The sequence below is a fragment of the Callorhinus ursinus genome, unplaced genomic scaffold (genome assembly GCF_003265705.2).
Source record: "Callorhinus ursinus isolate GAN/ISIS: 27379988/994484 unplaced genomic scaffold, GSC_fseal_2.0 scaffold25, whole genome shotgun sequence".
In the NCBI taxonomy this organism is placed as follows: Eukaryota; Metazoa; Chordata; class Mammalia; order Carnivora; family Otariidae; genus Callorhinus; species Callorhinus ursinus.
Window position 1 is genome coordinate 18,052,294 of NW_027397087.1, and position 23,880 is coordinate 18,076,173.

The 23,880-nt window shown below is 40.5% G+C and overlaps 1 protein-coding gene across 2 annotated transcripts in view; it reads left to right on the plus strand.

Moving 5' to 3' along the window:
* Positions 1-318: 318 nt before the first annotated feature.
* Positions 319-23,880, plus strand: part of MAPK6 (mitogen-activated protein kinase 6) — a 38,945-nt gene continuing 15,383 nt past the window's right edge. The window contains exons 1-2 of one of the 2 annotated variants that reach the window (XM_025883934.2): positions 319-481; positions 21,041-22,230. In XM_025883934.2, coding sequence (XP_025739719.1) covers positions 21,676-22,230 — 555 coding nt within the window. In that variant the 5' untranslated portion in view covers positions 319-481; positions 21,041-21,675. Of the gene's footprint in view, positions 482-836; positions 1,135-21,040; positions 22,231-23,880 lie in introns of those variants that run through there. The other variant, XM_025883935.2, reaches the window with a different exon arrangement.

A 23,880-nucleotide genomic window follows, 5' to 3' on the forward strand; every position in this document is an offset into this window, starting at 1 on the left:
TTGGATCGCCGGTGGCTTGCCAGTGTTGGGTGCGCAGTAACCCGCCCCCCCCCCCCCCCCCCCCCCCGGAGTTTGGTCACTTTGAGCTGTGGTGCTGGGGTAAGGGCCCATCTGCCCACCTCCCCGCCAGCCCCCCAGCTCAGCCCACCCGAGACGGCTGACGAGACCGCGTGCCTCTCCAGCCGCCCCCGCAGCGCGCGGAGCCCAGTCACCAGCGTTGGAAATTCCGGCGCGTGCAGGCGCTCGGGGCCGGGCGGGGGCGGGGGAACCCGTGGAGTGAGCCTGTGACGCGAGGGGGCGTGGCGCAAGAGACCCCGCCCCCTCTCCCTCGCCCTCTCTCGCGGGTCGGGGTTACATGGCGGCGACTGCGGCAAAGCGAGAGCCTTGGAGACGCCGCTGCCGCCAGCACAGCCGGAGACCTGAGCCGACACTGGGGGCTGTCTGCGGGCCCCGCACTCCCTCGATGAGCCGGAGAAGTCCCGTGAGTGTGTGTGTGTACGTGTGTGGGGCGCGCCCGCGGGGCGGCTCGGGAGGGCGCCGCGGCGGGCCCGGCGGCGGCGGCGGAGCCGGCTCCCTCCTCCATTGTGTGTGACCCTCCGGCGGCCGCCGCTCAACAAAGGCGCTTTTGTTCCGTCTCCGGCCCGCCCGTCCGCCGGCCCGCCAGCTCGGGCCTGGCCGGCGCGTCCCCGCGCGGGCCGGCGGGCGGCGGGCCGGGGTCCCCGCGTGGGGCCGGCAGAGCGGCCGGCGCGCCCCTCCCACCCGGCACGCCCCTTGCCGGCCGCCGGGCCGGGCCGCACCCGCCAGCCCCGGGGCCCAGCCGCTCGGCTGCGGCACGGCCACCAGCGCCGGGCTCCGCGGGTTCGAAGCCCGCCCCAGCCGGCGGGCTAGGGGCGGCGGCCGGGAGGGGCGGCCCGGGGAGCGTGAGGTGGCGCGGAGTCTCGCCTTCCTGGCACGCTGCCTTCGAAATGCTCCCGCGTCTCCTCCCCCATCCCACTCCGGTGACTCGGTCTCAGCTGACTCCGGCCGGGCAAAGTCTCCAGTGGACTCGGCGAATTGCGTAGCGCACCACTCACCCGGCTGGTCTCAGAGCCCCGGAGTCCTCTGCCCAAGTTTTCAGTTCTAGCCGTAAATGAGGTAAAGAAAACTTGTCTGGGCCGGAATTCCTAATTTCTTTCCTCCCCCGGTTCCCCCCACCCTGCTGCAGCCTTTTCTTTGCTGCATTCGGGACGTTAAGCGTTGGTTTGTGAAAGTACACAAATGGAAACTTGTTTTGTCAGTTCACTAAAAAGGGCCTCTTCGCTTCGCTGTGCGTTTTTATCTGACTTGGTGAGGTGCGTTGAAAAGTAAAGGTCTTTTGGCCGCCTTTTGTTCCTTGGCTTAGTATTTGCAGGTGTTATGTGGGAGCTCTGTGAAGCAGGATCTTTTTGATTCCTTTCCTGTTTCATTTTTTCTTTTGCTTGCTCATTGGCAAAGGTCCAGTGAAGTGGTGGAATTAGAAGCCTTACTGCATTTGCAGCAAAATTCCTGTTGTTTTCTTCAATGCTAAAAATGTTCTTAGAAGTCAGTATTAACTTTTTTTTTTTAACGATACAAGATGATTTGTCAAGGGAAAAAAAAATTAACGGGGACAAAATGGAGCTCAAACAGGTCCAGAGTAATTTTCTGATTGCTTGATTCTTCTAGCCTTGTTATTTTTTTAAGGTTCTGATGGACATATTCACTCTCTTCAACCTTGGGAAACTGAGGTGGAAACAGTAATTTGACTAGAAGAATGTAGGGTCCTGTCCAAACAGGGCCTGGCCCTGAAACAGAACTACGTCTGGAGTTTCTTCTTAGAGATGTCAGATTTTAATGTTTGAAAATAATATTGAATTGGGTGGAAGAATCTCTAACATCTCTAACGAGTAGTTGTTCAAACACGTTTATGAAGGGCTTGCTTGCTATGTGCCAGAGAGTGTAAAGTCCTTTCACATATATATGTTACATCACTTAATAAGAATTGCGTGGTGAAACTTGTCAAATTGCTTATTGGTGTTCTAAATTCAGTAATTGCAGTCATCTAGGAAATATGCCAGATTTTAGCAGGACATGTTTTATTATTTAGGTATTACTGTTCAGGAAAAAAAATAAACTGGGAAACAGAGAATTGTTTATAAAAACCTTTATATATGACCGTATTTTGGAGTTTGGTTACTTGCAAAGGAGGATTAAATGTAGTGTTTGGCTACTTTTTGTGATTAAGAAGGAATCTAATCTAAAGATTGATTTGAAGATGGGTTAATTTTCTAATAGATACAGCACATGTTCTGATGACAAGTGTTAGTACTAAATGTGTTGCAGTGTTTTTGCATAAGTTCATTTAAACATCATGAGAATTCATAACTGACAAAATAGTGAGGTTTGCTGACTCAGGGTACATTACTGAAGGGGATGGGGTCTGGTAGGAGGAAGCTTAGAAGTGCTGCAAGTTTTGAGTTGGGTGATGACTCATACTGCCCACGGACTGCTACGTGGCCCTTTTTTTTTTATGCACTGTATTTTTTTAAATGATAGGGCTAAAATGTTTTTGTCCACATTATAATTCTCTCTCAAGAGGAGCCACAGTTTCTCAAAGAGTAATGGCTTCTTAAATTGCATTTTAAAAGGAGATCAGATATCCTACAGGTGGAATTTTATAACATTTGTTGAGAGGAGGTAAAATAATTGCTGGTCAGTTGCTACAATTAAATGTTTCATACTAGCAGTTCTTGCCTTATTAAGAAAGATTTGTTACAGATTATTTATAAAAGAATTTTATGGTGTGAGAAATTAGCCTTATGTTCTCATTGGTAATGTAAAAGTTATCTTTATAATATCTAGAAATTTAAGTGTTGTATACGTGTAGAAGTATTAATCAGATATGACTCTGAACATGAGCATTTCACTCTGACAGAATTATATAATAGTGCATTTACCTGATCTGTATGAATTTATATATGAATTTACGATATATATGAATTTTCTGTTTTACAAAAGACAACTTGAAGTAGGTATTGTTATAGGCACTTTTCCATCAGTCTTTTTTTTTTAAGATTTAAAAAAATTTTTATTTGTAAGTAATCTCTACACCCATCGTGGGGCTCGAACCCACAACCCTGAGATCGAGTCACGTGTTCCACCGACTGAGCCAGCCAAGCGCTCCTCATCAGTCTTTTTTAAAGATAGGCAGAATGTATGGTTCCAAATTTAGGACCCACACTGAAATTTGGTAATAAGATATTGAGAATAGCAGTTTGTTTTTAAAGTGAGAAGAAAAAAACTCCCCATCCCTTAGGTTTTCTTTGTATACTATTTATCTTCTCAAAGTGATTTATTTGAAGAGTTTTGTAGGTAGTAAAGTGTATTGTTAATGTGAATTAAATCTTTGGAAAGATTTTGGAAGAGCCTGACATTTATACAGGACTTTAATGAAGTTTAATTTAAACTTTAAAATATATTTCCTACTAAAATAAATATAAAAATACAAATATAAAAAAGTGTTGTAAATTTTCAAAACATCCAAACACCTAGAAGTTGAACATGTATTTCTAGGTTTTTGGTTTTTTTTTTAAGATTTTATTTATTTGAGAGCGCAAAGATGGGGGGGTTGGGGAGGGAGCACAGAGGGAGAGGGAGAGGGAGAAGCAGGCTCGATCTGAGGACCCTGGGATCATGACCTGAGGCAAAGGCAGATGCTTAAGCATCTGAGCCACTCAGGCGCCCTCCAGTTTTTTGTTTGTTTGTTTAAGAGTGTAAGTAATTACCTGTCGTGCATAATTCAGAATTTATGAACAAACTGGATATTTTAGCCTGTCTCCTTTCTATGAGGTACTGCCTTATGAAATGGTGAGCCACACCACTGCTGTCCACTTCATTGTTTGCATTGCCCGTTTGAACCGTGTATGATCTAGGGCCCCTATTAAAATAGAAAGATTGCCCAAAGGTAAGTTCTTTGTGGCATCATTGGCTGCCCCATGTCAGCTCCTTCAGCCTGTTTTGTGGACTGGTACTCTGTAGCCTGTTAGTGGTATGGGGATTTTGGTCAGTTTTATTGCTCAGAGCCCTGACTGAAACTTTACAAAAACAAAACAACAATAATGTTATTGTAGTTAATGGCTTTTTCTGGGGAGTCGCTTTTCATGTGGAGCTGATGCTTTTAAGGTAACAGTGGTGTAGTACAGGCTGAGTCCAACATTGTTTTTTTCTTCTGTGAGCTGTGTATTTAGAAAATATAGGGCGCCCCTCTGGTGGTTCTTAATGGCTTGTCTTTCATACATGTCTTTTAAATCCATTTCTGAAAACTTGTACAGAGATTGCGTATTTATATGGCAAATCACATTTTTCCATTGATTTTCATTTAAATTTAGTATGTCTTTTCATGGAAAAAAATGGTAGCACAATTATTGTTTGTTAGAATCCTAGCATTTACTTCAGGGAAGAAACTTCTTCAGAAAGTGAAATCTCTGCATTTAATTCTGTACAAACTATAAAATGTTAGTGTTTACAGAAGGGTCATGACCATTATCTTGCCCCAGTTGCTTGAGGAAACTGAGGCCCAGAGAGAACTAAGATCTTAGTACTCAAAGTGTGATTGCTGGACTAGCAGTACTAACATCACCTAAGATTTTGTTAGTGCAGAATTCTTGACCCCCTCCCAAGACCTACTGAATTAGAATCTGCATTTTCACAGGATTCTCAGGTGATTCAAATGCACATTCATTTCTAGAAACACTGTTAAATGGTGCCTACATTGTTGCTCAGCTGGTTAGTGACTGATTTGGAAAACTCAGGTCTTCTAAGTTACTCCTTTTAGTGGCTCTCCTGAAAAAAAGTCAAAAGGAAAATTGAAGGTCTAATTAATCATTGTTCAATAGAACTTTCTGTGATGATGGAAGTACTCTATTCTTTGTTCATTGAAGTAGCCAACTAGCCACATGTGACTACTGAGCACTTAACCGTGGCTAGTGCACCTGAGGAACTGAATTTTTAACTTAATTTTAATTATTTTTAAATAGCTGCAAGTAGCTAGTGGCTACCATATTGGACAGCTCAGATCTAGTTGATTTATATCAAAACGAAATTTAAAATAAGCTGTAATTTAATAACTGATTAGGCTCAGTTTAATAATTTCCTCCTTCAATTACAAATTGGAGAGATGGTCGGTTTCTAACTGCCTACTTTTTCAGTATGCCCAGATAGGATTTTTTTTTTTTTGGCCCAGATATGATTTTAGTAGTTATTATAAAGCACTGCCAGTTTTCTGATTGATACTCTTGTATTCAGTAAAGTAGATAATCTAAGTTGCAAGAATTTGTGTTTTCCTGTTTGTCTTAATAAAGGTATTTTCACTTGAATTTAAAAAAAATTAAAAATAGTTGTTAAATAAATGTTCCTTAATTATCTTGATAGCATGGAGGGGACAGTTTTTACCTCTGGCCTACTACTTCTGGGCTCATTGGTACTTGTTAGCTGCCAGATTGATCTGCTATTTTTTTAAAAATATTTTTACTTTTTTTTTTTAAGGTTTTTATTTATTTGAGAGAGAGAGAATAATAGAGAGAGAGAGCATGAGAGGGGAAGGTCAGAGGGAGAAGCTGACTCCGTTGAGCGGGGAACCTGGTGTGGGACTCAATCCTGGGACTCCAGGATCATGACCTGAGCTGAAAGCAGTTGCTTAACCGACTGAGCCACCCAGGCGCCCGATCTGCTATTTTTTATATTATTTCCAGGCTTAGAAACATTGGTTCTTAGCCTCCAACCTTAGGTAGTGGTAAGAATCTAATCCTAAAGTAAATCAGACTGGCCTGTGTCCAAATCTTGACATTTACTATGTATGTGATTTCAGTGAAGTTGCTTTACTTCTCAGAGCATCAGTACTCTTGTTTGTAAAATAAGACTTACAGGTACTAGTTCTGAGTAGCAGAAATAGTTTTTCACTTAGAAAATGCCTGGCACTGAATGCAGACTCAGTAGATATAAATTACCTTCTGAAGCCCTCCTGCTTAGCTTTTATAGCCTTCTGTAATTTAGTCTTATGCTTGAGATTTCAACCAGGCTTAAGACATACTCTGATTTTAAATTTTATTGGTTCCCACCGGTTGCTGTAACTTCATGCTTTGCTTCACTCATGTTTATCCCTGTAGATTCTTCTGCTTGTGTTTTGGATTCCTTCTCTTCACTTCTTAACGACTCATCTCTTAATTTTTCCCTTTCTGTTCGGTCGTCTTTATTAGTATACAGATATGCTCTCTACTGTCCAGTCTGGCCACGTGTGGCCATTTATTTATTTTTTAAAAAGATTTTATTTATTTGAGAGTGAGTGAGCGAGATCACGAGAGGCGGGAGGGTCAGAGGGAGAAGCAGATTCCCCTGCTGAGCAGGGAGCCCCACACAGGGCTCAGATCCTGGGACTCCGGGATCATGACCTGAGCCTAAGGCAGACAGACGCTTAACCAACTGAGCCACCCAGGCGCCCCACATGTGGCTATTTAAATAAAAATTTATTTAGAAAAAAATTAGTTTCTCAGCCCTGCTCACCACATTTCATTTGTTCTGTGATTGTCTACCATATTGAACAGTATGGATATAGAAATCTGTTACAAACCCCTCGGATTCCATTTTCTCCTCAAGCTATTGTATAGTTTCTCATTTCTCTGATCATCTTTCAGGCAAATTTTCAAGAGTTGTCTTTGTGCGTTCTCTTCACTTTGCTCCTCAACCTATTCCAGACTGACTTCTGTTAAACCATCTTACCACTTGAAATTGCTCTAATCAAGACACCAGTGACTTTGATTTACCAAATCCATCTTACAAGATCTTGTAACAGTTTTCAGTATAGTTGACTATTGTTTTCTGCATATTCACCTGCTTTTCTTAGCTTATGAGACATATTCTTCTTGTTTTTCTCCTGCCTCACACCTTGTCATAAGTTTTTACAGGCTTCTGTCGTCTACCTGCCTCCATGTATTGGCAGGCATATCCCAGAGTTCAGTTCCTGCTCTCTCCCCCTTTCTAAATTCTTTGCCCAAGTGGTTTCAATTTATTAAGTGCTATCTGCACGTGGGTAATTCTCAGATTTACGCTTTAGACTTCTCGCCTGAGCTCCAGACACATTATCTAGTTGTGTGCTTGATGTTACCAGTTATCTAAATAGACACTCTATGAATAGGCGTAACGTATCCAAAATAGAACTCTTTCCCATATTATTCTCCCAGTTTTCCCCATCTCAGTAATTGGCATGTAGGAGTTATCCTTAAATCGTCTTTCCCTTATCCCCCATATCTGATCCATCACCAACTTCTCTTGGTCTCCAGAATATTATTTGAATCTGTCTCCTGTTTTACATTTTTATTTGTAGTAGCCTAGTCCTAGCCACCATCATCTCACCTGGCCTACTGAAATAGCTAACTGGTTCTACTTTCACTCTGTTATCTTCAGTCTGTTGTCCTCCCAGTAGCCAGAATTCATCCTTTTTAAAAATGTGAATGAAATCATGCAATTGTCTGCTTAAATCCTTCAGTAGCTTTCCTTTGCGCTTAGTTATAAAATGCAGAATCTTGCCTCAGGTGTTTCTTTCTACCTGTCCCATCTTAACGCCTTATCATTCCCGTCTCCCTTTGCTCAGGATGCTGTGGCTACACTGGCATCTTTTCCTCCAAAATACCATGTTCTGTCCTGCTTTAGGTTTATTTGCTGTTTCCTCTGTTGGGGATGCTCTTCTCTCTCTCAGCAGTGCTCGTACCTTGTCATTTAGATTTCAGCTCCTTAGATGGCCATTTCCCAGCCACTCAATCATAGCATTTAGACAAATCTAAAGTTATGTTATTAGGTTATTAATCTTTCCTCACTACATTGTAAATGGAGTGTAAACTCTTTGGAAGCAGAAGAAACTTAGCTGTCCTGTTATCCACTGTACCATCAAATAGTGCCTAGCACATGCCAAGTGCTCAGTAAATTTTTGTGCACTGTAGAAAATGTTTGATTCCTTTAAACTTCTAAAGGGAAAAAAGTATGTTAAACATTGTGTTGTAGTCAGTGTGACATGTAATTCTGGACTGGGTCCTCTAGCTCTTAAGTACATTATGGGATCTGAGTATTAGACGGTAGCATTTTTTTTTTTTTAAAGATTTTATTTGACAGAGAGAGAGACAGCTAGAGAGGGAACACAAGCAGGGGGAGCGGGAGAGGGAGAAGCAGGCTTCCCGCCGAGCAGGGAGCCCGATGCGGGACTCGATCCCCGGACCCTGGGATCATGACCTGAGCTGAAGGCAGATGCTTAACAACTGAGCCACCCAGGCGTCCCTAGATGGTAGCATTATACCAGTGTTAATTTCCTGATTTTGATGATTACATTTTGGTTATGCAGAAGAATGTCCCGTCTGTAGGAACAGACGTCTTGTAGGAAACCAAAAGAGGTGGGGGAGTGTGTACTGGTCAATAAAATAATTTCATTATTATTTGAGAGAAGGTCTTGGGCTTTGGTTTACAACCTGAGATTGGAATCTTGGCTCTCTCATTGATGTGTGATGTTGAATGCATTATTTTAATTCTCTGAAGTAAAGATCATAGAAACCATTTTACAGTGTAGTTAGGATATAGTAGAAGAGTATATGTCCCATACAATGCTTCCCACATAATACATTCTTAATCAAGCTTGTTGTTTTTGTTTTTACATTCTTTGAAATTTCAGATATTAAAAATTCTGTTCTCGTGTTCAGTGCCTTTATTATATAAACAAATCCTGTTTTTTCATTAATTGCTTTTATAATAGTTGATAATGTGGGATGAATATGTACCAAACATATTTATATCCTCCAATTTGAACTTTGGGGCCATGTTCCATAGTATAATTTTTTACTGTTTTAAAAGTGTATACTTTTAAAGTGTAAAGTACAGCCCCTCAGAGTTATTTCAGTTAAAATATGTATGTTTATCTTGATTAACATGTTGATTTCCATTTCCTTTGGAACTATATGAATCTGTGATGGTACTTTAATATTAACATATTGGTTTATATTATGATTGATGTAAAAGTACACAAAAACTACTTGCAGTTGGTGATTTATTTAGTTTTCTTTTTATCCTTCCTTTTACTCTCCATTGATGGCCATGTTATTAAGTAAACGTAATGACCAAAAAGGAAGAAGGTGTTTAAAGATGACCCATGAGACTTTCACTAGTTATCATAGTCTTTTTAAAATAATCTAAACTGGGGCACCTGAGTGGCCCAGTCGGTTAAGCAACTGCCTTCAGCTCAGGTCATGATCCCAGGGTTCTGGAATCGAGCCCCACGTCAGGCTCCCTGCTCGGCAAGGGAGCCTGCTTCTCCCCCTCCCCCTGCTCATGCTCTCTCTCTCACTCACTCTCTCTCTTTCAAATAAATAAATAAAATCTTTAAAAAAAATAATCTAACCTACTTCACCAATGCTGTAAACCTTACGATCGCATGATTCAGTTCACCCCCTTCCAGCACTTTGTGCTCTTGTATTTTATTTCTACATGGGCTGTAAACCTCACAATACATTTATTATTTTGCTTTAAATAATCGCTAGTCTCTTTAAAACATTTTTTTTTAAGATTTTATTTATTTATTTGACAGAGAGACAGTGAAAGAGGGAACACAAGCACGAGGAGTCGAGAGGGAGAAGCAGGCTTCCCGCCGAGCGGGGAACCCGATGATGCACCCCTAAATAATCACTGATCTCTTAAAGACATTTAAACATGTAGACAGGGAGTGCCTGGGTGGCTGTCAGTTAAGCGTCTGCCTCTGGCTCAGGTCATGATCCCAGGGTCCTGGAATTGAGTGCTGGGTTGGGCTCTCTGCTCAGCGAGGAGTCTGCTTCTCCCTCTCCCTCTGCCCCTCCCCCTGCTCGTGTGCATGCGCTCTCTCTCAAATAAATAAAATCTTTAAAAAAAACAAAAATGTAGATAACTTTTTGTTTTTAAAGAGCTTTTATATTTTTTCTTTTTTTATGTATTATGTTAATCACCATACATTACGTCATTAGTTTTTGATGTAGTGTTCCATGATTCATTGTTTGCGCATAACACCCAGTGCTCCATGCAGAACGTGCCCTCTTTAATACCCATCACCAGGCTAACCCATCCCCCCACCCCCTCCCCTCTAGAACCCTGTTTGTTTCTCAGCGTCCATCGTCTCTCATGGTTCGTCTCCCCCTCCGATTTCCCCCTCTTCATTCTTCCTCTCCTGCTATCTTTTTTTTTTTTAACATATAATGTATTATTTGTTTCAGGGGTACAGGTCTGTGATTCAACAGTCTTGCACAATTCGCAGTGCTCACCATAGCACATACCCTCCCCAATGTCTATCACCAGCCACCCCCTCCCCCCCACCCCCCACCACTCCAGCAACCCTCAGTTTGTTTCCTGAGATTAAGAATTCCTCATAAACAGTGAGGTCATATGATACATGTCTTTCTCTGATTAACTTATTTCGCTCAGCATAATACTCAAAAGACCTTTTATATTTTCAATTATTTATCCTTTCTGGAGATTTTGTTCCTTTATGCAGGTTCCATTTGTTGTCATTTTCCTTCAGCCTAAGAACTTTTAGCATTTCTTTAGCAAAAGTCTGAGGTGATGTAGGAAAGATGTTAGGGTTTGAAGCTGATGGCCAAGAAAGAATTATTGAGACATCTTTGGTACAAAAAGGTGGTTTTATTAAAGCATGGGGACAGGACCCATGGGCAGAAAGAGCTACACTGGGGTCATGAAGAGGAGTGGTGTATTATATACTTTCAAGTTGGGGGTTAGGGATAGGGGAAGTCTCTAAGGAATTTGGAAGCAAGGTTTCTAAGACCTTGAAGGGGCTACCTATTGTTAGGAAAAGGTCATTCATTACTGTCTAATAAAACCTTAGTCATGAGACCCTTCAGATATATATCGGTGGGCCATATGCTTCCGGGGGGGTGATTGCTAACGTCTATCTTGGGGGGTTTTAGAGATAAAGGACATTTCCAAAAGAATTTTTATATGTTATAGTAGGCTTACTGGATCCTGGGGCAGGGGGTCGAGCTAGGATTGCCTTTTGCCCTTAGCAAAATGTCAACATCGAGGCAGTTGAGTCCCTAGAGGAATGTCACTTTGCCTGTTTCAAGGACTCGTCAATGGTCTGTAGGTAGTAAGGAAATTTAATAATTTTTCTTCTGCCTTTGTTTCCCACATGAGGGAGACCAGTTCTTTTCACTTTTGTCTCTTTGAAAATATCTTTATTTCATCTTCATTTTTGAATGAAGATCTTCATTTCATCTTCATTTCTCTAGGTACAAAATTCTGGGTTATTTCCCTTTTTTTGGCACTTGAAGAGTGATGTTCTGTTGTCTCTGGCTTTCATCATTTTTAGTGATAAATCAGTCATTACTCCTATTGTACCTCCCTAGTACATAGTTAACTCTCTTTTACCTGGTTGCTTTTAAGAGTTGCTCTCCCCCCGCCCCATTTTCAACAGTTTGGCTGTGATATACCTAGGTATGTGTTTCTTTGTATAATTCCTGCTTGCAGTTCATTGAGTACTTGGGTCTGTGAGTTGGGGTTTTTTGTCAGTTATGGAAATTTTGTTTTGTTATTTATTTTTTAAAAAGATTTTATTTGTCAGAGAGAGTGTGCACGCACACAAGCGGGGAGCAACAGGCAGAGGGAGAAGCAGGTTCTCCACTGAGCAAGGAGCCCGTTGTGGGACTTGATCCCAGGGCCCTGGGACCATGACCTTAGCCAAAGGTAGATGCTTAACCGACTGAGCCACCCAGCCATCCTTGTTTTGTTTTTTAAAGATTTATTTATTTTAGAGAGAGAGAAATCAGAAGTGGAAATCCTGAACCTTTTGTTAAAATTATAAAACTTTAGAGCTGGAAGAGACCATAGAAGTCATGTAGTTTAGCTACATCATTTTCCTGATGAGGAACTGAGGCCTAGAACTGTGAACTGCTTTGATTATAAGCGAATTTAGCCATGGATCCTGTACTAGATGTGAGATCTCTTTAACTCACTTTTTTTTAAAAGATTTTATTTATTTATTTGAGAGAGAGAATTGAGATATTTATTTGAGAGAGAGCATGAGTGGGGGGAGGGTCAGAGGGAGAAACAGACTCCCTGCAGAGCAGGGAGCCCGATGCAGGACTCGATCCCGGGACTCCAGGATCATGACCTGAGCCAAGGCAGTCGCTTAACCAACTGAGCCACCCAGGCGCCCATTCTTTTTTTTTTTTTTTTTTTTTTTAATTTGTTTTTAGTAAAATAAAAAAAATATTTTTCAATAGTGCCAAACTTCAGTGTGAATCTGATAGGAAACTTACACTTTTTTTTAATATTTATTTATTAGAGAGAGAGAGAGAGCAAGAGAGGGGACACAAGCAGGGGGAGTGGGAGAGGGAGAAGCAGGCTTCCAGCCGAGCAGGGAGCCCGATGCGGGGCTCGATCCCAGGACCCTGGGATCATGACCTGAGCCGAAGGCAGACGCTTAATGACTGAGTCACCCAGGTGCCCCGGAAACTTACATTTTTTTATGTTGTAAGCTTTGTTCAGCCTTGGAGAAAATGAGAAGCAAAGGAAGAAGAATATTTCAGGAAAGTTATCTGCTATTCTGATTCATTTTTTAAAAATTGGGTACTCTCCAATCAAGCATGTGGTTCTCCCTTTGATGAGAGTCCAGAAATATTTTGTATGGATGGCCTTGCATGTTGTGGCTTTCTTCATACCCTCACTAGGGTTAGCTGAAAAATGACAGCAGTTATATTTGGTGTACAGTCTGGAAAGCTGTGGTGCTAAATGCCATAGAGCCTGCTAGGATGGACTGAAGAATAATCAGAATAATGTCAAGGTCTCACATATCTTCATGATACCTACTTGGTATCACATGGGCTAATAGGACTTTTTATAGAATCCTGCTTGTCTGCTAATATAAGACACTATTTCAGTGGCACAATCCCTTCTTACTACCTCAACAAAATAAAACAGGAGCTATAACAAAGTTGAAGTTTTTTTTCTTCAGTCTGAGTGAGTTGAAATCATTGCTTTCTTCATGTATTGACAAACCTATGTGTTTACCATAGGTTGAAGCTCCTGGGGGGAATTCCTGGAAAGGAAAGTACCATAACTAGGCGTCATCACTGTTGTTCCCCATGGTGGGTCAGAGTGTGATCATATTCTGAAAAAACTGAGGGTAGAGCTTGTCTTCTCCAAAATTTTCTACTGTCAAATAAAATATGCTGTTTACATTAATTCACTCAGTACAGTTTGTACAGTGCCTACTAAGTACCCAGGTACGATGCTCAGAAAATGTTAGTAAAGCAACTGAGTTTCAAACCTTTTATTTTTGACCTGAGCTGAAGGCAGATGCTTAATGACTGAGCCACCCAGGTGCCCCCAAACTTTTTATTTTTTTAAAGATTGATTTATTTATTAGAGGGATAGAATAGGGGAAGGGGTGGAGGGAGAGAAACTCAAGGAGACTCCATGCTGAGTGTGGAGCCCGACATGGGGCTTATCCCATGACACTGAGATCATGACCTGAGCTGAAGTCAAGAGTCAGACACTCAACCGACTGAGCCACCCAGACGCCCCTCAAATCTTTTATTTTAAAATAGAGCCACATACAACAAAGGGGAGGGAAGGGAAAATGGTAAGGTGGTGCCCTGGGAAATGGTACCCTAGAAGAGTAGACGTATCTGAAGAATAGAGATTAGACTATTTTGGGGAAGGATGGCCTAAGACAAGGTAAGGAGAATGGTATTAGAAAAGAGCGGAGGAAGAAATGTTAGTGGGATAGGGAGAAATCTGCAATGATCTAGGAGTTTGTGCTCCATGAGGTCAGGGTGATTTCTTTTTTTTTTTTTTTTTAACCTATTTTGACCCCTGCTATACCTTTATGCCCAAAACAACATCTGGCATATGGTAAAGACTCACTAAGGTTTTGTAGACTAAAGATGGATGGATGGCAGAATTGAAGCTGTTTTAGTTAAAGTGGTTCAAAACATCTTGGTTCTCTACTTCTGAGACCATGTCGGGATTGCATTTTCCTACTCCCTTGAAGCAGGTGTGACCATGTGATGTGACTTGGTCAGTAAAATGTGAGCAGAAGTGAAATGTGTCATTTTTGGTTGGAAGCTTTAAACCATTGAGATATTCCTACTTCTTTATTCCTTTCAGCACATTGAGTGGCAATGGGCAGAGCTGGTAGTTACTTTCACAACTTGGATGACAGCCATGTTGGACTTGTTGCATTAGCAAGACTTAAGACTTCTGTTGTAAGTCAGTGAGATGTTTGGGTTTATTTGTTAACTATACAATTTTCTAACCTATCCTGACTGCTACAGAAATTTATATTAATTTTTATCTGGTTGGAATCCTCATATGGCTAAAGATACTTGAAGGAGGAGGCTGCCCACGTGTCTCCTGTTACATATTTGTTCCAGTGTTTCCTTAACATGAGTTAGGAAAGGAGTCTTAGAAACGAGGGCTCATTAGGAGAAAGATAGGAGAGGGGATGAAGGGTTATTATAATTATTTTTAAATTTCCAGCCATAAATATATAGAGAGGATTGTGTTTAGTATATAGCAGTTTGAATCACATGTTCCCCAGTCTGGGCATACCACCCTAATAAGTGCTTGGGAACAAACTATGAGTGAAGCAGAAGACTTGTACTGGGCTTTCGTAGATGATAGACTGAGAATTGGAAGGGTCCTTAAAGAATGAGCATCAAAATAAACATAATGACATTTTTTTTGTAATGGCTTTTTAAATAGTCAAAGGCAAATGCAAGTCCCTATTATTAAAGTGTATTTAGACAGAGGTTCAGACAATTTAAGAACAGAAGTTGGAAGTAGAAGAATTTTTTAAAAATTGGGTACTTTGTTAGAAGCCAAGTAATACTTTGTCTTTGACTTCCTAAGTTTGCTCTATAGCACACACTGGTTACTGATAGCAGGCAAGGCCTGTTAGGCTTTGGTGTTTTAGTTTTAAGGTCCCCCCTCACCCTCCAAATGACAAATCATTCATTGACATTAGTTTACACCGTGAGCCTCCTTGAGGTCCAAATCCTGAGAGCGATCTCTAACAACTCCAAGGGCTACCTTACATGAGCAAGGGCATTGTCAAGAATGCGTGTGAACAAGCATTAAGCTGTAGCCTTTGGCCTTCTCTGCCCTAGAAACTTAGTAGCTTTGATGAGAGCTTGAGATATCTTAGGGAAGGATGAATTTGTTATAACAATACCTCTCTGTGCCAAGGTTAAGAGATAGTCCTATGTGAATTTAAGTAGAGCTCAACCTTGCCCTTCTCTCCAAAAGCAACTGGATTTTGGCTGAGGAGATGAGAGGCTGGCTGGATTCCAGTTAACTCAAGTTACTCACTTGACCCTGGTGAAGAGCAGAATAGGCAAGAGCCATTGAGGAGGGGGGTGGTGGAGAGCTGTCAGTGCATCTGATCAGGAGATGACCCATGTCAACATTTAACCTGATAAGCAGCAGAGTGGTAGATGGAAGAGAAAACCAGATAAGTAACCTTTATGTTTAAGGCTCTCACCTCAAACTTGCTTTGCACATCCAGACTCCTTTTCTGATATGTGGCCAAGTTGTTTTTAGATAAGGGAAGGAAAATCCAGTTTCTATAGAATGGGGAGATGGGGCAGAGTGAAGTTATTCTACTGTCTTCTTTATTTTGCATTTTATAACTTTACTGAATATACTTAGGCTTGACTCAGAGTACCTATATCTCTCTTGGCTTGGGGGTAGGCTAAGTGACAGAAAGCAGGTGGTGATTAGGGGAAGAAAGGAGTGCTTGAGGAAACCAGTGTGGCTAATGCAGTTTCAGGGAACTGCTTTATAAATGTAGGAAGTTGGTACCCAGACTGGGCTACATAGAAAACTTTTACTTCCATTTTATGGTGGAAAGAAAGCCAGAGGGAAAGCATAAAGCCGGCTTTATTTTTTTAAGATTTATTTATTGAGAGAACATGCACGAGAGAGTGAGTGAGTCGTGGGGGGGAGGGCAGAGGGAGAGGGAAAGGGAATCCCAAGCAGACTCCCTGCTGAGCAGGAAGCCTGTCTCAGGGCTGGATCCCAGGACCCTGAGATCATGACCTGGGCCGAAATCAAGAGTCTGACACTTAATCAACTGAGCCACCCAGGCACTCCAAGCCAACTTTATTCTTACAAATCATTCCCTATAATTCATTTTTTTTTCCACCCAGTTGTTGTTAAAAGCAAAACATTGGCCCAGCTAATTAAAATTTAATTAAGGATCCCTCTCCAAGCAACACAGTATCAGCGCTGAGGTTGGTAGGAGTGGGTAACATTTGGAGGCAGAGAAATTGGATGCTGGGAAGGGTTATTTTAAGCTGCTGTCTCATCTTAGTTTTCGTTTTCCTCCCTTGAAGTGTGTGGAAATGCAAAAGGAATATGGAACCCAGATCTTTCCTTGAACTTGGCATTTTGAAGTTAAACGTGAAAGATGATAGAGAAAGTGATGTAAATGGGACATTTCTAGAGGTTGTTGATATGAATGGAGGGGTGCTCTTCCCAGTAATCTATCTGCGGGTCCAGTTGAGTTGTAACTGCATACTTTAGTCAGGCCAAAGAACTCCATGATTGGTATGGAAAATGAAGGTAGTTGGAGACTTCACGATTTGGTATCAGGGTGATAAGGAGGAAGCTGTCTTCATGGCCACTAAGCCTTTTTATGGCTTCCGGAGGCATACATTCTCTTCTCCCTAATTAGGTCAAATCCCCTAGTGTGCAGGCTCCCATAGCATCCTGTACCATTCCTTAGTACCACTTGTCCCTTTTGCCTCCCCCTTTTTCCTGTTGTTAGTTTATTTTTGTTTATCTCCAACCATACTGTAAACCCCATGAGGGCAGGGCACAAGTCTGTTTTTACTTACCATTTTATCCCCAGTACCTAGTATATTGACAGGTATATAACATATTATTAGCAAATACTTGCTGAATGGGGCATGACTGAATTGGAAACATTTACTGGATCCACTTTATCATGCAGAAGTGTAACATTACCTTCAACTTACTGCTTAAGGTGGGCTTACTTTCCAAGCTCCTGGATGAAAACATGCTCCAATAGCTTTTGGTCTAATAGTGATTGAAGGATTTTGAAGAACAGTGCAGAGCAGTGAGGCACATCACTGGGCGAGCACTGCTCTTTGTCTCTCCCACCCCCCCTCCAACTTTTTTATTGGTGTAATTCTCACCTAGAATTATAGTTTTGGTGATTAATACCCCTTTCTTTCTTTAGAACGGTCTCATATTTCTGTAAAGTTTGTTCAAGTCTTTCAGTATAGTCATCTGAATCTATGAGGACTCTGCAGGTCTCAGCCTAGGCACAAGTTCCTGCCTTCCCCAAGATGAATTTTTACCTACTCTCTACCCCTGTTAAGTGCTGACCAGTCACTGAGATTTCTGAAAAGGCATTGTCATCCTTGTAGTTTTGGGTCTGTGATGCTTCTTGGTTTCATGAGACCAGATGTGGGTGGAGGTCTATGAGTGGAGATCTCTCATTCTCATACCTCTCCAATAATCCGGCTGCAGTTCCTGTTACAGTGCTATTCTGTCAAATAATGGTGGTGTCGTTTTTAGCAAAGCTAAATTATTTGTGTATGATTATGATTGCTCTACTAGTGAACTAGAAGCTTAAGAGAGTACTTAAAGATTTTACTGTTCTTATGTCAAGTCTGTAGAACTGACTTTAAGATGTACATTTATCAAAAACTTAAAAGTTGAGCTTTAAGGGATTGTCTTCAGAAGGGCAAGAATAAAAAAGAGAAGGTATGCATGCACGTGTGTGTTAGTGTGAACAAACATTCTATTTCAGGTGGAGACTAGAAATGTAAAATTTCAGAAATACTGGAGCCTTTAAAAAATACTGTTTTTAAAAGGATATTTGGTAGGGAACTAGAAGTATCAAGATGTATACAAATAGAAAAAATTGGGAAGGGGAGACAGTATTAATTAAAGCCCTTTAAAAGTCTGAAATATTTTTTAATTCAAAAGTTTATTTACAGACTTTAACTTTTAAATGTTTTATACAGACTGACAAGGTACAGAATTTTTAGGAGTCTGCTTGTTTTTTTTTCTTGCTTTCTGAGAAGCAGACAAAAACTTGCAAACAGAAGAAACTATCTCTGTTAGAGTAAAACAAAGAAAGCTGTTATGCTATTAATGTCCTTTACAACATTAAGCAGATACAGGTAGTGCTCATATTTATTAAAAGAACTCAGCGATAGTAAATATCAATTTTTATTAAATAAAGCTGTTGCTGGGGCACCTGGGTGGCTCAATTGGTTAAGTGTCTGACTCTTGATTTCAGCTCCAGTCATGATCTCAGGGTCGTGAGATTTAGCCCCACGTCGTGCTTCAGTCTCCATGCTTGGCAGGGGAGTCGGCTTGGGGTCCTTTCCTTCTGCCTCTCCCCGCTATCTCTTGTGCGTCCCTGCATGTGCACTTTCTCTCTCATAAATCTTTTTAAAAAGCCGTTGCCTTAAGGATCATTTATCTACTTAGTCTCTGAGTTATCAGTATCATCAGTTTCTCTTTCACATAGTTGTAATGTTTATGGATTTCTTGAAGTTGAAGATTTACTCAGATTGTGGCAAGTAGCTGTTACCTTGTATTTTTCAGATTCTTTTATTTCCACATGTGAGTTATATGGGAATATGTGGAAGGAAGGAAATAAAGGCAGATTCCCTGTTGTATAAAAGCTTCACCCTTGTCAAACAGCTGATTTGTTTGAGAGTCCTAGCAGTTATCTTAAGCCACATAAGTCGTCACATAATTCAGTTTCAGAATGGGCTGCTTTATTTCATGTATTGATGCAGTTTCTCATTGCCTTTAAATGATTAGCCCTTTGAATAAATGAATACTGCACCTGTCCCACTTATAATTTCTTCAAACCCAATCAGAAAATAACACTGTATATACACCTATGCCAGCTTTTAGATAAAAGAGCAGCAACAAGAAGCCTTTCCATTTAAGGTTTAGGCTGTATTACTTGCTTATTGGCATGTACACTTAAATGAGCTACTGCATTGGCCACCTAGTTGTTTCTTAGACATGGGACACATACCCTCTGGCTTTCATGTGCTAGACCCTGTCTGCAGCAGTTACTCCCACATAGCACCCCTAAGGCCCACCCACTTTAGAGCTTTGCTCCCAGTACCACCTTAATAGAGGCATTCCCTAACCACTCTCCCTGGCCTCTTTCTCTTTTATTTTTTTACATCACTTACTGCCATCTGATAACTGTGTTTTGCTTATTTGTCAGCCTATCTTCCCCCACTATGATCTGAGCTCTTCATATACATACCTCTGAGCTCTATAAGATTCTTTTTTTTTTTTTTTAAAGATTTTATTTATTTATTTGACAGAGAGAGAGACAACAAGAGAGGAAACACAAGCAGGGATGGGTGGGAGAGGGAGAAGCAGGCTTCCTGCGGAGCAGGGAGCCCGATGCGGGGCTCGATCCCAGAACCCTGGGATCATGACCTGAGCCGAAGGCAGATGCTTAACAACTGAGCCACCCAGGCTCTCCCAGCTCTATAAGATTCTAATAATTTGTCATACTTCCACACATTTAAAAAAAATTTTTTTTAAAGATTTTATTTATTAATTTGACAGATCACAAGTAGGCAGAGCAGCAGGCAGAGCGAGAGGGAGAAGCAGGCTCCCCGCTGAGCCAGGAGCCCAGCGTGGGGCTCTATCCCAGGACCCTGGGATCATGACCTGAGCTGAAGGCAGTCACTTAACCAACTGAGCCACCCAGGCGCCCCTCACACATTTTTTTTTTAAAGAAATAACACATTAAAGATGTAGTTGGAGCATACTGTGTAATCCCACCCTCATGGTAATCACTTCCCTTGTTCCAGAGTAATGATTATCATGAATTTGGTACTTAACAGCCATATATGTTTTTAATACTTTTGCCACACACACACACACACACACACACACACACACACACTCAAAGTAGCATTGTACATGCTTATAAACCTGAAGTGAGTGGTTTCAGCATGTACATTTCTATCTGCAATTTGCTTTTTAAATTTAGTGTATGGTGATTTGAACTATCTCTGTTTATTTTACTATTATATAATAGTCCACTATGTGAATATAACTCATTCTCAAATTGTTGAAAGTTTAGGCTGTTTTTAATATTTTGCCGTTACAAAAAGTGGGCATTTGTATGTTCATTTGCAAGTATTTCTCTAGGGAGTGTTTTTTGAAGAAAAATAGCCAAGTCATAGGTATGCTACTTATTTATGTATTTATTCTAAATTGCTCTTTGACATTCTTTTACTAATTTAAACTCACCAGTATTGTATGAAAGCTCTTCTTTTTCCACATTTCTCCTCGGGCTTGATAGTAACAGACTCTTAGAAATGTTTTTCTAATCTGAAATGTTATCTTCTTGAGGTAGTTTGATTTTTCTGATTATCAGTGAAGCTAGATACCTTTTCATTGGTTTATTCACTGTTCGAGTTCACGCTTTTATAAATTGAAGAGCGTTCTCTGCAGATTTCTTATTCGTACTGATTTTTGGCCATTGAATGTTTATTGGCATAGTTAATAAGTAAACATGTTCTTTAATGAACTAACACATTGCAGGCTTATATATATTTTTTAAGAGAAATGGTACTAATGTCGTACTCCTCAAAAATTTCTAAAGAGTTCTGTAAAAATACTGTGAACCTTCCTTCCTTTGCTCATTGGCATTTAAGAAATGATACAACCCAATGGCCATAAATCTTATAAAGAATCTAATGTGGTGGGATCTAGAGTCTGAGCCCAGTACATGTGAATTGCTTACAGCATAGATAGCTACTTTTGATTGAGGGTCATCTTTCCACTTAGTATAGTGTAATATAGTGTAAATAAATAAGTTCAATGTACCAGTAGCCGTTTATAGCTAAATGCCCAATTCATGTCATTTTACAAAGTTGAAAAGAAGAGTATTTAGTATTTTCTGCGGTGGTGACTCTTTTCCTTTTTTTTCATCCTCCAGGTTTTATCAGAGTAAGATGGACGGTAGCTTTGATTGTGATTGTGGTGAGCTGGAGCCACCTGATCACTAACAAAAGACATCTTCTGTTAACCAACAGCCACCAGGGCTTCCTGTTGAAATATACAGCAACAAAGGAAGAAAAGAGGCAAAACGGAAATAGTGCTTACCAGCACCTTAGAATGATGCTGCTCAGGACCAGTCCAACACTGAATGTATCTGCACTGTGAGGAGAATGTTCATAGAAGCCTGTCGTGTGCATATTTATTCACATTTTTGTTAAATGTTAAATCGTTTAGCACAGTAAATCTGAGTGCATAGTATGTCATTTCATTCCGTTTGAGTTTCTTGAGTGTTTTCTTTAAATGTCTGCAGAGTTGCTGCCCCTTTCTTGAACTATGAGTACTGCAATCTTTTTAATTCTTAATATGAGTAGAGCTTTTTGAGCTTTAAATCTAAGGGGAACTCAACGGGCCTGGTTGGCATATGCAATGAACATCAAGAAATCATCTTGCTGTGGAAGCAAAATTATTTTTCTTTTCCTTTTTTGAAAGATCTTTCCTTTTGATGTCAGTTTTCTTCCTTGTTTACACAAGTTCAACAATTCGAAAGGAAAAGGCAATAGTAAAGGTTTCAAAATGGCAGAGAAATTTGAAAGTCTCATGAACATTCATGGTTTTGATCTGGGCTCTAGGTATATGGACTTAAAACCATTGGGTTGTGGAGGCAATGGCTTGGTTTTTTCTGCTGTAGACAATGACTGTGACAAAAGAGTAGCCATCAAGAAAATTGTTCTTACTGATCCCCAGAGTGTCAAACATGCTCTACGTGAAATCAAAATTATTAGAAGACTTGACCATGATAACATTGTGAAAGTGTTTGAAATTCTTGGTCCTAGTGGAAGCCAGTTAACAGACGATGTGGGCTCTCTTACTGAACTGAACAGTGTCTACATTGTTCAGGAGTACATGGAGACAGACTTGGCTAATGTGCTGGAGCAGGGCCCTTTACTGGAAGAGCATGCCAGGCTTTTCATGTATCAGCTGCTACGTGGGCTCAAATATATTCACTCTGCAAACGTACTGCACAGAGATCTCAAACCAGCTAATCTTTTCATTAATACTGAAGACTTGGTGCTGAAGATAGGTGACTTTGGTCTTGCACGGATCATGGATCCCCATTATTCCCATAAGGTATGTGGAAAGCTAGCTGAGACAGATCTTTAAACTCATGGACATGATCAGGAATAAGTACTTGTATCTTCTTAGTATATTGTGACAGATTTTTTCCATTGTGGTAAACTTTGCATAGTATATTTTTTTCTGATACAGATCTACTTTCATTCAGAATATCCATTTTTTTTTTTAAGATTTTATGTATTTATTTGACAAAGAGAGACACAGAGAGAGAACACAAGCAGGGGGAGTGGGAGAGAGAGAGAAGAAGACTCCCCGCTGAGCAGGGAGCCCAATGCGGGGCTTGATCCCAGTACCCTGGGATCGTGACCTGAGCCGAAGGCAGACACTTAACAACTGAGCCACCCAGGTGCCCCTAGAATCTCCATATGTTTATTAAAGGAAGTTGGATTGTGATCCTAATTACATACAAATTCCTAAAAGTGTATGGTTATTTATTATAACTAAAACTCTCCCTTATTTAAAAGTGGGGTATATTCTTATGTGTTTAGGGCAGAATTGTGGTCCTATGAAGGTAAGAGGGGCTTCTATTTCAACTTTTAGGTCTTTTGTCCCTTTTGAGTCTCTGTTACTCTGTTAGGCCTTGTTTAGGCAAATTTAATTTTGTTCAGTATCTAAATTTGCCTAAAGATAAAATGGCAGTAAAAATAGCTAAAAGGATTCATAGTAACTGTAGCTTAGGTAATAATTTGCCTTCATAGAAGAAGTTAATATTTTCTTAGCTGAACTTTTGGTCTTTTAGTTTTCAAACGAAACTGTGGGACCCTGATGTTTGAATATTAAAGTGGAGCTCCTTTTGTTATAAAGAACCTCTAGGAACTCCCTGCTTGCTTGGCTTCCCATAGCACATGTCTAAACAAACAAGCAAATCTTTTCATTCACATATATCATCTCACATTAAGTATGACTTAATTTTTTAAAAACTTGAATGTAGAAATTTAGTATTGAAATGGATGACAACCACATCTTTTTTATGGGTAACAGTGAAGTATTGTGGATAGAACACTGAACTATGAGTTAAACTATCTAAAATTGAGTTCCATTTCTACATCCACTTAAGCTATATGACCTTAAGCAGATTCCTTAATCTATGAGTGTTACTGCCCCTCTAAAATGGAGTTAATATCTACTTTCATAATTTTTCAGGGTTGTTTTAAGGATGAAGTAAGGTCATATAGGTATATGTTTTTGTTAAATGCTTTATAAATGTAAAGTAGTAAAATTGATTAGGAATGGAATACATAGTAGAGCCAGGTCCCCTGGGTTTGTCAGGAGGTTGGCATTGGTTTATAAGTAGCACCCCAGGTGCTCTTCTTTACCTGTCCCTCATTGATTTAAAGCATCCCTGCTCCTTAAGTAAGACTTGAAGTGAAAAATAGCTCCTTTTCTGAAACATGGTTTGAATGTGTGACATAGAATCAACACTAAATTCTTATGGTATATTTTGGTCAGCAGACTTCATGTGAACATCATCTTATAGATGATATATCCCGGGGGAGTTTAACCTCCATTAAGCCTGAAAAGTATAAGAGCCTTGAATATAGATACAGAAATCAACAGTATTGTTTTAGGATTTCACGTTACTTTTTTTTTCTTTTTTAAAGATCAGCGATTCTTTAATGAATCAAGTTTTACGTACTGTTCTTC